Source organism: Melanostigma gelatinosum, assembly GCF_949748355.1.
Source record: "Melanostigma gelatinosum genome assembly, chromosome: 2".
Lineage (NCBI taxonomy): Eukaryota > Metazoa > Chordata > Actinopteri > Perciformes > Zoarcidae > Melanostigma > Melanostigma gelatinosum.
The window spans coordinates 27,448,229-27,466,093 of NC_136635.1; the positions used below are offsets into that span (position 1 = coordinate 27,448,229).

Consider the following 17,865-nt stretch of genomic DNA (forward strand, 5'->3'; position numbering starts at 1 on the left):
CAGTTCCAAGGACAACATTGTAGGAAAAAAAAAAAGACATTGCCTGCTACTGTGTGCTCTGGTATCTCTGCAACTTCTGTACCAACAACTTGTGTCTTTCTTTTGCTACTTTCACTGACTCTGTATTTTAACATTACGAGCATTCATGGAGAAAGTAATATTGTAGCAAATGTTGTTAATCCAACCAGTTTCAGTGAAAGCTTCAATGTAACTTTACATTCCGACACAGAAAACACCATTAGACAGTGCAAGGTCAAGACGAAAGGTTGTGAGTGACTGGTGGAATCATTCTAACGGAGCCTGACGAAAAACAGCACGTTACTTCAATTAAGACTCAATGTGGAACAACCACTTCAGTTAATGATGACTACGTAATGCAACTGGGAGGCTTCTATGACAAAGAGCACTAGAAACTGGGAGTAAACAGCACCACTCCTCTGTTGTCGCCATGGAGAGTTCCACTTCCTGTGTCCACTCCCAGGACAATGACAGCAGCTTTGGGTGAGACAGGAAGTGTAGCTCAACATAACACCACCACCGTGGCGTCGGTAATACGTTTCTATCTCACCCTCTGCAAAAGATGCTTCTAATATCATATTTATCTTTTTAATCGCATGAATTATAAACTCTGTCAGACACGTAAACCTTGACGAAGGAGCTTTTGATGAAAATCGGCAATCAAGACTTCACACGCAGCTGGCTTTTGAGCCAAACAACGGAGTCAAACTCCGCAATGCAACACAACCAGACATGTGACATTTTAGACAATCCCAGATGGTCACATAGTGTGGCGCGGTGTGACAAGAGTGCAGACTCCATAGAGTGCACAACACCTTGTTTTTACCACTCTTAGTTAGGTACAGATGTAATTCCTGCAATTAGTACACAAAATCCCTAAAACATCCATTAAAAACTGTTAAGTTATCTGGATGCAAATTGTTCTACATGTTGGACAACTTTCTTTTGTTGGACAACAGTATTTCCTGTTTGTAGGGTCCAGACGTAGCAGATGAGCCGGTCATGTCGGCTGATCCTGAAACACCTGCTTCTAAACCTGCTGTCTGTCTCCAACTCTGTGTCTGCTTTCGTAACAACACTTTGCCTTCGCGAACTCTGCCGTTTCTCCTCAAACCCATACATATCGGCCATTGTCTGTGCAGTTTTCTCAACATGCCTATTTCTGTTTCCCCTTCACTCGACACTAATTTACTACGATAAAAGCCTGAATTAGTTGGAGAAGTGTTGTATACCATGTTCTGTATGAACGTCGGCGTAATCTGTCGAGTCAAACAAGACCCTTGCTCTTGAACTGACCTCCCATTTACATTTTATTGTTTTAGAGAGTGGAAAAAATATGTTTTTCCTCTCAGGCTCTGGAAATATCAACATGACGCTGCACATTTGGCCGGTGGAATCGGAAAAAGTCCACCGCCCTGCTATAATAAAAGATCCAGCAAATGGAAGGCACATCATCAACAGCTGTTGTTTTAGAAGGCATTATGTGTTTATGTTTAATGGTTCTAAGGTAATTATTTCAAGAACTCTAGATGTTAACTTCTACTTTCTTAAAATATAACAAGAAAATATCAGTATTGGATCAGTGCATCCCTATTTTGAACCCAAGTGTGAACCGTGTTAGAAATTTACCAAACTGTATGTAAAAAAAAAAAAAGGTTGCAAATGCTGACTGACACAAAGCGGAAAGGAAAAAAGACTCATAACTGGTATCTTATTAAGCAAAAGGAACCAAAGAGTACAAGTGATATGTCGGCCGATATTAGCTCATTCCAGATATCGGTATCGGCTATATGTCAGTAAATAAATGAAGTACGGAAATACCAAAGATGTGTTTTCTATAGCTTGTCCATCAAAGAGAAGAGACATTTATTTTTCAGCTGTAGAACGTCCTTATCTTATCCGTATCAGTCGGGCTACAATAAAAACTTTAGTAGCAATTAAACAAACTGGTCGAGGTGTTATCAGGGAGCAGCGGCAGAGAGGAGAAGATGAAAGAAGAGGAGGAAGAGGAAGACGGCGAGGGACGAGGAGGTATCATTGACCCAGATTATGCACACTCCATTTGCCCCTCAGAAAGAGAGTCTGTTGGGCCAAACGGAACAAAACAAAACAAAACATACCAACCAGAAGCAAGGTCATGTGTACCACAATGTTTAGGAAGTATACTCAGTGGGATGGGTACCGACATTGAGAGCTTTTCTGCAAGCACCAACGCTCCGACAGAGAGGCTGCGAGTGCCAAAAGGACTCATCTCGTCTTTCACAGCTGAGTGGAGACGAGCAGTAATGAGTGTAGCTGCTCACACAGCACAGTGTCAAGATGAACACACACGTCCTCTAATGTGCACTGTTTCTTATTTTGAATACCTGCGACGAGGTCAAGCATACCTGCCGAGACATAAAAATAGACGGACACGTCATCCTCACGGTCAATTAGCGGCGGTGAATTTGATCAAATTAGCTGCCGAAAGGTTTCTTTTGTGAAGCGTTGCGTAACGATCGAGAGGGAAGATTTCTTCCTCGAGGCCTTTTCGACACCTACAGCGAGAGCTATTTCAAAGGCATGGAACACATGAGTGGGCACCAGTGAGCAAAAGGAAAATGTGACAATGCAATACAGTTTGGGAATTCAAGAGTGCACTCCTGGGTATGTTTGCAAGTCAGTGTGTGTATAACATGTTGTTAACTCGCAGCAAGTTAAACAAACCCACCACACAACATCTGACCTTGTGTGATGCAGTCCTGGCTGGTTCATCTCAAAAGGCCTCTTTTTACATGTACATTTAATTGTACATGATAAATTAGTTTCCAGGTCAGTTGTTCCATGCAATGATACCTAGAAATTAAATATATGAGTCACTTTTCTCTATCGTACAGGTCATTCTACTGAAAAAAACATTTTCATAACTTGATTTTTGTTGAATTTAGGTTCAATTTGTTGGCTTTTCTGGAATAAAATTGACTTTTTCTGTCCATGAAATCCAACGCAGAGCAAATAATCAAATCAAAATCATTTATGCGACAGAAACCGTGTGCTGATAGTAATGACATGTCTTCACGTCTGAATGTTAAGCATCGTTTTAAGCACATCTGTTTAGGGTATTAGGAAAAAGAACATGACCTGTAATTACAGGGCAGCGTTACAGTGGCTCTGGCTGAGGATGGGGGACGACTGCCGTCTCTCTGCCTTCAGCAGACCGCAGACTTTTTTGAAATCCGAGCCCGGTGCTGCAGTCAGAGCCGCGGTCGCCAGAGAGACAGCGAGAGCTGCAACATGGCGATAACACACGTTTGGTTGTTAGGTTTTAAGGAGATGATGGGAGACGTTGGTGAGGACCTCTCGGAGAGGCTTCATATCATGTTATGACCTCATGGTTTACTGCACACCCAACGCTTGTGGGGAGATGATGTGGAGCTGCTTTTGGTAAACTGAAAATAAATGTACAAACTAGACTTTTAGAAAACTTCTATTCTCAGATACTCTTTCACTTTGTATCATTAAAAAGGTGAGCTCTGTTATTCTGGGAGTATTCTGGCACTTTAAACATCTCTCAACTATCAATTTTCCCTTCGTTCTCATACTTCATTTCCCAGAACGCCCTCCGACAACCTCAGACAACGTGCACGGTCTTGTTTTCAGTCAGGTTTCATGCGATTGTGCATAAAAGCGAAGGACAAGCACGGAGCGTTTCGGTGAAAACACAATTTGTTTTGTGTTTCCATTGCATTCTGGTCCACTGAGGAAACCAACAGCGATATCTCCTCATATTCTAATGTGGCTTTCTTCTTCTGTGGTCACCAAACATTAGTTCCTCTTTGTTTCTTCTGCTGTCAAACTCTACAGTAGATTCAGAGCTAACACTAATTACGCTCATTAGCTAGAATACATTGTTTTTTGTTTAATATTTGAAAGAAAATTGTTAAAAGTGCCAATCACAATTTCCCATCGTGCTTCGTTACATTTCAAATTTCTTGATTCATCCACTTCAAATTCCAAAAACACAAAATATTCAATTTATGACAAAGAAAAGTAGCAAATTTCCATATTTTTAAAAGCTATTGTTGAGTAATTTCAATGCAGTAACATTTTGATTAATAAAAGGGAAAATGTGCCAACTTTTATGTGGATGTCCCACAAATGTTGACGGTAATTGTAATCAATTGAAGCAACGTATTCCACAGTGTGCGCTGTATTGACCGAGAAAGCTGCGTTCCCCTGCTGGCAAAGGCCTACAAGAACCAGGATGCACCCGACACGAGCTTCAAGTGACGTCGCTGGATGCAGGACGAACAACAGCTTTTGGAGCCGCTTTCTCGGTCGAAGTAGCACACACTGAGGAATTTATTGCTTTGACTACTTTTACCATCAACACTCATTGAACATCCACAAAAAAGTAGTGGATGTTCCCTTTAAGTCCGTAGATTTCTCTCAACACTACAGAACATCATGCTTTAAATGAACCGACACCATGCACATCCACAATAACAACACACTATATTTTAACCAAAAGAGACCGCGTAGTATAGGACTAGCATCAAGAACAAAAACACTTGGTCCAGTCTCTACAAACAACACTTCATTCTCTCTGTTAAGAAGGTCAGAACAGTCCGACCCTCCATCTGAACCTTTGTTAAGCTCACACCGACTCAAACTCTCCGTCCTCAACGAAAAACTCGGACTCATTACAGTCTGCTTTGAGCAGCTCGGCCAGCGTGACATGTAGAGCAGAGATGTTTGCTAAGCTGGGACAGCTTCACTGTTAAGTGGGCTCTTTCCATTCTGAGTGGAGGTCTCGGACTTTGCGGGGACAATAGAGACCCTCTAATCGTCTCCAGGGTGTCTGACCATAATCGTTCAACCTGACTAATAAGTCACCGCAGTGAATGCGAGCTCCGAAATGCATCGGTGGGTAATCGGGATGAATGCAGACATGTGCCAACGTGACAGGACGGCGGCATCAAACTGAACGTTGTGACTCAGCAGAGTTCAGGAGGACGCATGCACCATTCAGTCATGATTCATGCATCGACCCGATGTCATGATCAAACAATGATTCCCATAAATAAGGCTCCGTTTGTTCAGACAGAGAAAATTATTAGATTTGTGTACCTTCAAAAGCATTTCTGCCGTTATGAGAGAAATACTTTAATCATCACATCGTGCAGTTTTGTCTGCTTGATGGTCAAACACTCAAAACATACAAGACAAAAACAAACTCCTGTTACCTCTTGTCTCATATTCCAAAAACAAAGCACTCTGTATTTACAGCCACCAAGGCTTTACAATCATCTTATTGAGTATTTATTTTAATACACAAAATATTCAAACTGAAAGTTATTTAAGTTCAGAAGTTGTTTGAAGACATGTTATTAAAAATGGTTTACACATACGTCTCTTATAAGAAGGTCAAGGAATTCTTTTTTTTAAATACCAGGATCTGCACATGGATCCAGACAGACGGAAACATACCTAACTCGTTAACTTTCCACCAAACTTAAAGGAAATCTGGTGTCAAACTTTTAAAGATAAACTTTTTTTTAGAAAACTAAAAGACAAAAAAAAATGTAGCCAAAAACTTCAACGGCAAAATCTGAGACATGAATCATTTCACGGCATAAAAAACGCAAGTTGAAACCTATTATCAGACGTTAATGCTACATTTAGGAGAGTTTCCCTTCACATAAGACATTTAAATCATTTAACCTCTAAAACAAATATAAAAGTAATCTGCCGACGACTGACAGAAGGTTACTGTGAACAGCTGCATCTCTAACTGACTTGATCTTTCTTTCTGTCATTTTCTTGAACAAGACCAACATATTTTATCCCACCACACTTCTACAGTTGAATGGTGAGCCTTATAATAACCTCAAAGTGGCCGATATCATCTGCTCGTTTACTACACTGATAACTATAGTATAGATTACAGCATTCCAGCTGTTACTGAGCCAGTCCCGGGCTGCATTTGAAAGGCAGCTTATCTCAGCCTGTTTGTTGTCCGTTAGCCACAACTATCTCCGCTCTTCCTCCCCTCTTGCCTCATTCTGACGGAGCACAGACTACTGTAAGTGTAAACTGACAGAATTCCTCACAGATAAGAGCGGCAGCGAACCTACTTTCCTCCTGCGCTGGATGGAGAAGAACATCTGGTCTGTTGTGAACATTTTACGCGACACAGGAAATGTTCTGCCGTTTGAGAGCTTTGTTTTGAAATGTAATATTAACTGCGATGAAAAAAAAGACATTTTGAAAGCAGTTCCAGCTGCGCGCCTAATGTCGACGAGACATCTTCTTGCGGGCACATCCCGTCATTACGCTCCACACCTCCACCCTCTCTCACTACCTGCCGTTTGAAACATTGAAGTAATTCGAGGCTGATTCTCATCAGATTTATTTCCTGGCCTGACAAATTAAAACGATGTTCTCTTGAAATTCACCAAATCACCATTAGAAAGTTGCGCACAAATTGTATTCGACACCCTGTTCCTTCAAACTGATCAATGGCATTTTACCCCTCCACAAATCTCCTCATATTAATAGAATATAGCAATTGAACTTCAGAAAAGTGATATGGAAATGAAAGACCACGGGAAAAACATGGTGGGAGGACATACATGATGTTAGAATCTAACATATTTGGGTTGCATTTTCAAATGTTGATATCATTTGTTGCTCTGTACTCGATGACAACGGTGCTGCTGAACCTTTGATTAATAAAAGGTTTTTTTATTCATAAAACAAGACTCCTCAGGACAACTCTGAACATCATCATCTTCCAAAGTGAGATGTTATCTTCTTTGAACTTTATGGAAAGCACAAATTGTCAAAATAACTATTTTGTTTCTTTGTTTGTTAATTAAATGCGTGTTTAAGCAAAGCATTTCAATACTGTATTCTAGGACATGTGCCTTAATTTACTATAATACCTTTGTACATAAAGTAAATTGTTAATAAAGTTAATTTAATAAAAATAAAACATTCTCTCTGTCTTCTTGACTAGCCTGTATCCCAGACATCAAACAAACTACAGCAAGTGATTTCCTTCAGGTTATATTGTTCCATGTAGCCCTGAAACATAAACACAACACCTGCTGGTTTAATATCCAAATGAATACCGGTTACTTCCTGATGCGTCGGCATACAATGTAAAGGCCAATGCTGCCATATGAAGGCTTCAACAAGCTGATCACACTTTTCACTGATAGTTTAAGTGACGTGATGGCACATGGACAGTATGGTGAACCATTAGTACACACCAGCACATGCCTGAGGATTAACCGTGGGCCCTGTCCCGTCTGCACCATGAGCTATTGTCACAGCTGTGTCACAACACACACACACACACACACACACACACACACTCTGCAAATCACAACTTTAGTTTGCAGTCAGTGCTCCGTTTGCCAAAAGCCTGCAGCAATGTGGTCGCTGGCATCTGTAGGCTTCGGCCATTTAACCTGATATTCCATGCAAGTGAGCATCTACATCCACATCTAACTTAATCATTTAACTGGCCAGTCCTTTCCAATCTAATAACTTCAGGCTCGGCAAACTGCTTTCTTTGCACGACATTACATTTTTCTGTCATTTTCTAAGCTTTGACTTCATTATTTTCTCATCAAAAAACAAACAGAAAGGTCTTTGAACGCTTGCTTCTCCGTCCAAAACAAACCTCGGAGGATGGAATTTAATTTAGTGGAACACAAACTGAGCTTCCACACAGATCACGATCGTTTGTTGACTCTGTTTCCCATTTTAAAAGGATTTAATAAAAAACAAGTTAAGCTCCTCTCACGTCAACAAAATGGCAAAGAACAACACAATGCGCTGTCTTCTCTCAATCTCAGTCCGGCTACTGTTAGCAGCACCAGTGAGTTAATGAGGGGAAATGCAGAACGTGGGGCTAGCTGAGCCTTTGAGGCCAAAGCCTCCCTCGTATAATGGCCTTCTAAAGAAAGGGGAGCTTTGTTCCGTGCAACACAAGCAGGTTCCTCTTTAATGACTTCATGTGCATGCCAATCACTTTGGCCACACAATCCCATCATGCGGCCACTTTTCAGGACATCCCGATCATGTGGGCCTGCAGCACGTGACTCCTGCTTTCCACCCCAAAACACAAGCTGCGACCGGGTTGGGCAGGTAACACCTGATGATGCGGGTATGTCGGAAACCCTGCGCTTAAAGAAGCTGCTGCGGATGTGCAAAGACGTCGCCACAGCACAGAGAGGCTTGTTACGTCAATTATAAAGAGAACAAAACATCATGTTTGTTTCAAACACTGTATTTATGCTATTAGAGAACAAAGAAATGAATGCGAGGACACAAGCCTTCTTCCCAAGGCTGCAATTTTACAGGAACTGCAACTATGACAGTGGTAATATATCATACGAAGGCCTAGTGACGCACAGTTACAGTCACATACGGGTCAGTGTGGTGAACTTTGAGCAGGAAAAGAGGCAAAATGTAAATGTACATTGCAAAATAAATACTTTCCTTTATCCTCCTCTTCTGTTAAAAATGCAATAGTCTCTAAAACAGTAGAAATAGCAGCATAAATCAATTAGGTATCAATTATGAAATGAATCGCCAACTATTTTGATAACCGATTAATCGGTTTGAGTAATCTTAAGAAAAATGAAGTAAAAATTCTCAAATTCCAGCTTCATCAATGTGAATATTTCTGGTTTGTTTACTCCTCCATGACAGTAAACCCAATGTCTTTGAGTCTTGGACAAAACAAAGACAGTCTAGGACGCTGATCGACTAATCGATCAAATAATCAACAGATAAATCGACAATACAAATAGCCGGATAAGTTCTGCTGTAGTCACCACAGCAGCAATAACTCTCTTAACCTCGTTCTAATTTTGATATCTGTACAATATCTACAGAAGTAATTTCTAAAAACCACAGACATATTTCTCAGAATGTGAGGTTATATATTAAAGACAGAGTTATTCTGCCGTTGATGAATATCTTATGACAGGAGGGTTTAAAGCTGCAGAGTGGCGGTTTGCTCTTCCTGCCATCGTGATGCCTCAGCTCAGCTGGTCTGCATCTAAAATGTGCTGCAGTTATATTTATGACCCACTAAGACACAGAGGAGACGTCTTCTTTAGAGCAAAATGATCTCCGGACATATAACTCAAACCGTCCATGACAACCTGCACGTATGAAAAGGTTGTAAAGCATTCCCCCGAGGAATCTTACAATATCTCAAATCAGACATTTGCATTATGGCTCCCGTGACTGATTAACAGGAAGTTCAGCCAATGGCCTCCGTTTAAATGTGTGAATCTGTATGAACTGGAGGTGAACTCATGGAGCAGGACTTGTCCAAAGGGAGGCCGCCCCTCAGGACGAACCGGCAGACGGGACACTGTGAACAAGCTGAAGCCATTCATTGTTTGCCTGAGACGACACGGACTGAATCCCAAATGATGTGGCTGTGAAGATGAAACTCTGCAAGAAGTGATGCATTGTTTTTTACAAGGAACGGTTTGTCCACCTTCATGAAACTAGTTTAAAGTAGTGCAGATTGTCTCGTTATTCCAGTGCTGCAATACGTTCATAGAACCACAAAAATATCCGACAACCGTGCAGACGATCTCCTGCAAAACCCTTCCAAGCTTTCAGGCCACAGCTTGGGCCTCTCAGGTGGTGCCGGTGATATCGGCCGACACAGACGCGGCCCCCGATGTGATACAAACCGAGGCCGGTCTTTTAGAAATAGCAGACAGAAGGGGGCCTGTGGGGTGTCAGATGTCGACAGGGACCAGTTGCCGGAGTCTCGGCCTGGGCAGCTGGGTCCTCTCAAGACCTCACATTCCTGCAGGACAGACCCACTTCACCCGCATCACCTGTGCTGATCTGAGGGCAGGACGAGCTCTCGAGGGATCCTCACAGCAACTTGAATTAAAGGATACAGGGATACTGAACTAAAGCAGCAAACTACTAATGGTTTTACTAAGGAAAAGAGAAGAATGGGTAAAGAAAAACACCATGATACGAGACATTCAGCCCTGATTATCACAGAAATCCTGATCTAAATCTAATATGATGCTCACACAGACACAGTGATGGAAGATGATCAGGGGCGTATAGGTTACTGAACACGAAATGCAACGTCCCAAGCGGAGGACCATTGTGACATGTTACTCATTTTCCTGTCATCACTAAAAAAAAAAGGAACAAAATGCCCCCAAAAGATCCTCAGCAAGTACAACAAGGAACTAGAAACTCACAATAGAGCAGCACAGACAACAATGCGAACCAAAGCCTCCAAAAGCAACACTAAAGTCACAAAACATAAGGTAGATTAAAGGCATCTTGCACAGAATGGTATCTGGTGAGTTTGCAGCCATGAAGTGTGTGAAGTCGACTCTCTGTCCACTGGGCAGACTGAGGCGTGCACCCATGATTCAGCAGCTTCCTCACCCCGTTAGACCTCCCTGTACAATTACAGCCCCTTTGCAGTCTTTTATTGCCTCCACTGCATTATAAGCTGTACTGTCTGACCTCCGCTAAATAATACATGCAAACATTTACCCCACCCTACTGCGGACAAACACTCAAACCAGCACAGGACTTCACCCTATGATGAAGATGCTTACTAAATACTGCCAGGGGTTATTTCATTTATGCTGCATCATCCTATATGTGGGCATGCGAGTTGATGTTTTGTCTGCTTTTTGTTTGTTTCTTTCGATGCATAACAACATTAACCTGCACAGGAACTTCAGAGGACACATTTACATCATAATGACATCAACAAATCAACAAGGGCCCATCATCTTGACAGGGTGTCACATTTAGGAGTAGATCAAAACACTCTGTGCATGACACATGACAATGAGCTGCAAATGAAACTTTTCAGTCCACACATGAATACACACAAACACACCTCTGGTTGTGACTATTCATTCAACAACAACAACAACAACAAAAGTACCGGCTGAGCCCACAGGCACACACACACCTTAAAAGCGCGAATCTTGCAAAAGAGCGAAGAGCGGAGATTAAAAGAAAAGGAACACGTTTTCTTGATTCACTGGTTGATTGCAGCCCCACAGCCCCTCGTCCCACCAAACACACACACACACACACACACACACACACACACACACACACACACACACACACACACACACACACACACACACACACACACACACACACACACACACACACACACACACACACACACACACAGTGTCCCAACTGCTAAACATCACACTCTCACCTCCAGACGTGACCGCTGAAGTCAATTGTAAGTGGACTCAAGTTGTTTCCCGTCTGCTCTCAGGATGGGTTTGCAGAGCCACAAATACCTACGTCTCTATTTAATTCCCTGCATTCCCAATGAATTGATTTGTTTTCCTTCTCTTCTCCCGCTGCTCGCCTCCGAACAACTCCTCGAAATTCAAGTCCGAAATTTTTGTTGTTATTATCTGTGCGTGTTCGCGGTTGTTGTGAATGTCATTAAAAGAGCAGTCCTCCTTCGCAGCTCGCTGACGGTCGCTGAAAACTCCACTTTGCCTTGCTAATCAGTGCCGCGGCTCCGGGGACGCGCTGCAGTGCGCGGTCACGCTGCTCCTGGGCGGGGGGAGAGAATAGAGAGGGAGGACCGGGAGGGAGGGATACGGTGCATGACGGAGCCGAGCCACTGGGAGATTTGGTGGAGATTTTAACGTAGTGGCCGCACGAGATATTGCGACTTCCGCGTTCATCATAACGCCCCCAAAAAATGTGTTTCACATTCACAATTCCTGACAAAGGAACGGTTGTTAAATCATTAATTCATTTTTCTGAACCCTCAACCGGCTCGGCTGAATAAGGACTCTAGTGCGCATGCTCTATGGCCTAAAAACGCTAAAGTGTGAGTATATATAAATAGCTCATGTGCACCCGTTGAGCAATTCTCATAGGAATTAATGGGGCGCTATATTTGACCCAGGTATCCAGTTCATAATATCCAGTCCAGCTTCCGTAGCAAAACCGGAAGTAGACAGAAGGAGATAACACGGCAGCGAGAAACACACATCACACCACATGCTTTTAAATTCAGTTTAAAACATATCTGAGCGTGTATTTTGAGTTTATATACGATTGCCATTGCGGGATATGTGTTGATTTTCTACATACGTGGCTGAATTTTGGGTTATATAACAGTAAAATCTAAGCACCGACAACTTTTCAAATCACTGGAGGTAACGAATCAAACGGATAGCATTTCAGTCAGGTACCCTGTCGCAAAAGAAAACGTCAGCGGTCTTTCTGCAGCACTTTACGTTAGTCACTGCAATGAGGGACAAGACTGCAGGTTTCGTGGTACTTTTTTATCTGAGTGTGTCTTTTACAGGTATGGACATTTAATCAAGAGCTAATTTTAATTTGACAGCATACTGTTTATGTTCTACGTGCTTAAATTGCTTTTTAGCTGAGTTGTTTGGCTTTTGTCAGTTGTGTCAAATCAAACGTCAACATATATGTAAACATATATCTTCATACGATAACCCAGTTCCAAGTGACGTGTATCAGGGAGTAACGGTCCACACCGATCATTACGTGTTCAGCTCCAGTGAAGTTTAACGGTTTATGTAATAAGTAACACATACATTGACTTGAACACAGCCGCCTCCCTGTGCAGCAGCAGTTGTCATCACATGAAGATCAGTAATTGGTTTTCCGACATAATGTGCAAGATTCGTTTTGATACATCACAGTAAAAACAATTGTTGTTTGCTGCTTTCACAAATGTTTCTCACTTTAAAACTAGAGCTAGACACTTTCTTGATAAATTGAATAAACAAATCAACATCATATTCCCCTAAATCCTCATGTGACATCTTCAAATTGCTTGCTTTGAGCTTGCAATAGTCTAAAACCCAAATTATTTTACGACCACATAAGACAAAGAAAAGACAACAATTCTCACAATTCAGATGATACATTTGTACTTGCTAAATTAATATGAATTGATAATAATTATTGATGAACTTTCTGAAGACCTTGCTGTACTAAAATCTTCTGTATTTTCCAGACCGACTCTCTGTGTTGGAGGATGGACCCCATCGTGCTGAGCTACCAGGACAGCCTGTTGCGGCGCTCTGATGTGTCCTTACTGGAAGGACCTCACTGGCTCAACGACCAAGTCATTGGTTTTGCCTTCGAGTACTTTGCCGCTGAGCGCTTCAGAGTCCTGGGGGAGACCGTCACCTTCATCAGCCCGGAGGTTGCCCAGTTCATCAAGTGTGCTTCCTGCCCTAATGAGTTGGCCCTATTCCTGGAGCCGCTGGATCTTGCCTCTCGCCAATGGGTCTTCCTCGCTGTCAACGACAACTCCAACCAGAGTGCCGGGGGATCCCACTGGAGCCTTTTGGTCTACCATCACAACTCCAACCACTTTGCACACTACGACTCTCAAAACGGCAGCAATTCACTGCACGCGCGGCGCATCGGCGTCAACTTGGAGCCCTTCCTGGGCGCGGGGAGGAAAGCGCAGTTTGTGGAGGAGCCCTGCCCGTCGCAGAAGAACAGCTACGACTGCGGCATGTATGTGATCTGTATCGCCGAGGCCTTGTGTGAGAAGGCCCAGGTGGAGGGCTCGCCGCGCCTTCCGGTGCAAATCATCACCCCGGCCTACATCACCCAGAAGAGGGCCGAGTTGTGCAGACTGATCCAGACTCTAGCTCAGAATGACCTGTGCTTTCCTTAGCACGTCGATTGCCCCCCTCACTATATGCAGAACAGCTGTCCCTCTCTACAGATCTACTGCTGGAGCATCGGATTGCACTCCTTGAATACAGTATATAACTACTTATGACGTCTATGTATATTACAAGCTCACACTCAATAGATGAAAAGGTTTAAAAAGATAAAACATGCTGAGAGAGCTTATTTGATTCTTTGAGAACTTGGTGTCATGTTTATGCCTTGTATACGCACAGCAACATACAATATGTAAACCTGAACACCAGCATGCCTACAAAGAAATGTACTCCTGTGTAATACAGCAGACTTTCTCCGTTGTATTAGTTTGGGGCGACTGTAGAAATGTTTACACGGATTATTGCTCAGGGTCATTTTGAATGAACTAGAATTGACGATAAGAATGTGAATCTTAACTTCGGCTCCCGCTTCGTGTCACATGTTCGTTGACGTCTAAAACTACAAACTTTTAGTTTTGAAACGTTTCAAAGCAAATTGCTGTATGAGGGTGAGCCGTGCACTGTGTGTTGTGGCTGTCAATGGGACAAAAGGCAATGTTGAGAGGTGGAACGTATGACACGTCACAAAAAGCATCAAACTGTTGATCCAATAAACTTGTCACATTTTGTTGACAAAATGGCAAATGTGCTTTTTATTAGTTTTGGATACCTTACTTTGGGGATTAACATGTTTATAGTCAGAGTATTTGACAATTAAATGGTAATAAATGACAAACTTTGTCTTCAATTTAAAAAAGGTTATGTGATTATGACAAATCAGAAATAGATTACAATAAGTAAACAGAACTAAGTCTGACAACACATTCAAATTAAACTTATTTTCAATCTTTGTGCAACAAACAATTCAGTCAGGACTCACATTTCAATAGCTTACCATTGAAACATCTTATTTTTGTGCTTTGAAAGAAAGTGTTATAATACTTACAAGAATGGAACAGCTTGATGGATCGCAGCTAAATAAAGCTGAAACACATCGGGGGGGAAGGTGTAAACCTCATTGTGTTGAGACTGCAGGAAATCTGTAGCAGTTATTCAGAAAACTAAAACAGAGACTAACTTTGTAATCTTTAAAAAGTTTATGTTCATCTATTAAAAAAGAAACTGCTTTCATTTTTAGAACAGTCAGAAATATCCATAGTTTCCATAGTTAGAACGGTACAAGCTGTCGTCCAGCATTGTACTTCAAATTAAGAAAGCACACAGGAAGGTCAAACTATTCTGTATTTACAACGTTACTATTCAGAGTCAGACTGTGGCCTTTGACATATTTATAAGTGAGCATAACTGACGTAACACTGACCCCATCACAATTTAGATGAAGAGATCTCTCTTCATGTTATCTGAAAACAAACTGTTGAGAGTTTGAGAGGACGAAGAGGGGATTTTAAAAATCTGTTTACATGAAGTCAATTGAGCAGACAGAGTATAATCAGGAATACTCATCCGTAATGGTGCTGCAGTAAATGAAGGACACCACCTCCTGATCTGGCTGGCTGCGCTGCTCTTAACATTCACAATGCTCGGACTGTTTCCACCCTCTGCTGTGCTTCCTCTGGATTCCTGTGCACATCTACATTCCACAGGCGTGTTTCACCCGGAGTAACCGGTCAGACGAGCCGTCAGGTTTTTACTATTGTCCTAATAAAATGCCACAAAGCCGGGGCATTCACCACCCTGGCAGTACACTGCATTAGTGAGACAAAGAGCCCAGGGAAAGGCACAGTAATGTCGACAGGTTTGCTCCTCAATGGCCAATTTACCAAGTCCACTCCATGGGTGCTTACAAGGAAACCGAACTTGACTCTCTGTCTACTGTCCTCTCAGGTCGTGGTAGTCTAAGAGCATCGTAGTGCACCACAGTTTGGTGTCATCATTTACAAAAGGATACAAAAGAGGCACCTTGTTATGTGCCGGATAACCGAAACTGAGATGGATAAACTTAAAATCCTACAAAATACTGAACTCTGCTCTTTGCACTTTTGGCAAACAATGCACATCTTTCTGTGGCCTGAAACAAAGCGTCTTAGTATTGCTGCTTCTGTCCTGCTGTAAATGTATACAAGTGGGCCGACACTGAAAAATTGCTGAAGGCTGTGCTTCACCTTCAGGAAAGAAGGTGCAGGTACAGTGAGCTAAACACACATTCAATAAAGGTTAAAGACTTTAAAGTCTTTACTGGAAGCAACTGTGAAACTGTGAAACTGTACTGGACAACAATCAAACATGATGAGAGTGATTACAGATCAGAAAAGCGATCAGACCCAAAAACAACAGTTTGACCAAAGGAACTGTAAAATTCATTAACCTCACACTGGTCCTCATGAAGCAACATTCTCTTAAAATTCTCTTAATTTTCTGGAAAAAAAAGAGAATTCAACTCCAAGTGTACCAAACGTTCTTACCCATCCAAATCTCCAACTCAGGTGTGCTGAATCCCACCTGTCGCCTATTTATTATCAGCATAGGCAACGCCCGCTAAACACCATGTAAGGGAAGGTGTTGTGCTGTGTGGCATATGGCCACAAAAAAGTGCTGTAAGAAGAAGAACTTAAGCAGGCGTGAAACTGAGGTCCTGTTGAATAAACGTAAACAAAGAAAGCGTGGGATTTTTTAGTGGTGTTACAGGAAAATCAAAAAGCATCAAAGAGCAACACAAACAGTATATAGTATATATATATATATTATATTGGGATCAATAGTGTTTTTTTAGCCCACAAAGTTAATAATCCAATCATGGTAACTCTAAATCATCGAATAATCTAAACTTGATGATATGATATACACACATTCATGTTACTCACATTTAAAACATTTGCTTCTTTGCATTGTACAAACTATTTGTGCATTGTGATAATCAGATGTTTTTCCATATTTTGGTAGGAGTGCTCTCGACCATTCTCTTATCTAAGAGGAGCAAAAACACGTGCAGGAAAACATTGGTGAATCCCAGGAATCGGTGGTACCGAACAAAATAAGAACAAATCCTGGATTACGGAGAAAAATCGAAGGAAACATGCTGACTGTACATGGCTTCCTGCACAAGGCTCATTGTTGCGCCGTGGTCCTCGCTACTGAACACAGCTTTAAAAACACTCCAAGAGACTTAAAGCACGTTTTCTACAACAGATTTGAGCTCTGCCCGCATTAGAAATACACACAAATGTAGACAGAACTATTGAAGTATATTTGGTTTTGTATGAGCACACATATACCTTCATTTATAGACACAAACAAACACAGAGCTCCATTCGTGAACTCACTCACCTCTGTTCTTCATCAGTGTGTAGTTGATTTCAGGAGCAGCAGCCAAGGTTTCCCCTCCAGGATCTCCAGGTGGTTCATATTTACTCATCAGATGGAACCCCTCGGGCCTGGAGCATGTACAAGTATACACAAATACGCATTCACACACAAACCATACATTGAACTCAGAACTGTCTCTGAAATCCGAAATAAATCTTGTTTTGGGAGCGTTGATTACATCACGTCCTGTCACAACACATCTGCAACCAGCCACAACAACGTTGGAACCATTTCAGCTTCATTTACAGCAGGATGCGTGAGAATCAGTTTGATTAAAACAAGCAACATCCTTTCGAGAGGCCCAAACCCGACACGCTCACATCCTGGACGGCACCGTTTCCAGGTGTGCAACGGCTCGGGAACACGTGTTGTTCAGGAGGAAGTAGGTCAGGTCCGTATCACAACGTCACATCAGGAATGGAAAGGAGAGGGCAAGAATTAGATCCTCCGCCGCATGTGCAGCATGATTCCCCCGAGATAAGGCGTCACCATTGTGCTCCATGTTCACACAATGAAATGAAGACGTGCAGCCAGGCTTGTCCTTGTCCTTGGATCAGATGGGAAACTGGAATTATGTAGGTCAGTCATTGTATGAGAACTTCTGTCCCTGTAGAAAACTGATGGGAATTTGCTCATCTTAAATCCAAAAGAAGAAACTAGAGGCCACATCCTCAATATGTAAAATATTTCACTAAAATCGGATGTGAAGCAGCAGAACAAGACTATGAAAAACACATTGGGGGAAATCTGTGAGCAGTTAATAAGATGTAAGTAATGCTTGACTTTTATCAACCTCTAGTGGCAACCAGGGAAT

The 17,865-nt window shown here is 42.1% G+C and overlaps 2 protein-coding genes across 9 annotated transcripts in view; one reads left to right on the forward strand and one right to left on the reverse strand.

Annotated features, from left to right (window-relative positions):
• Window positions 1-11,540, reverse strand: part of myo9aa (myosin IXAa) — a gene marked incomplete at its 3' end in the record, with an annotated part of 96,658 nt that extends 85,118 nt beyond the window's left edge. For all 8 annotated transcript variants that reach the window (XM_079291093.1, XM_079291094.1, XM_079291096.1 and 5 more), the window contains exon 1: window positions 11,261-11,540. The remainder of the gene's footprint in view (window positions 1-11,260) is intronic.
• A 768-nt stretch (window positions 11,541-12,308) lies between these two features.
• On the forward strand, window positions 12,309-14,304 carry senp8 (SUMO peptidase family member, NEDD8 specific). Its single transcript, XM_079285899.1, has 2 exons — window positions 12,309-12,379; window positions 13,061-14,304. Exon 2 carries the CDS (start codon window positions 13,082-13,084, stop codon window positions 13,733-13,735), a length of 654 nt encoding a protein of 217 aa, XP_079142025.1. The 5' UTR covers window positions 12,309-12,379; window positions 13,061-13,081; the 3' UTR covers window positions 13,736-14,304.
• Window positions 14,305-17,865: the final 3,561 nt, after the last annotated feature.

What these genes read in the sequence shown, in the direction of transcription:
- senp8 (XM_079285899.1), top strand. Translation starts at nt 13,082, where the DNA reads ATGGACCCCATCGTGCTGAGCTACCAGGACAGCCTGTTGCGGCGCTCT.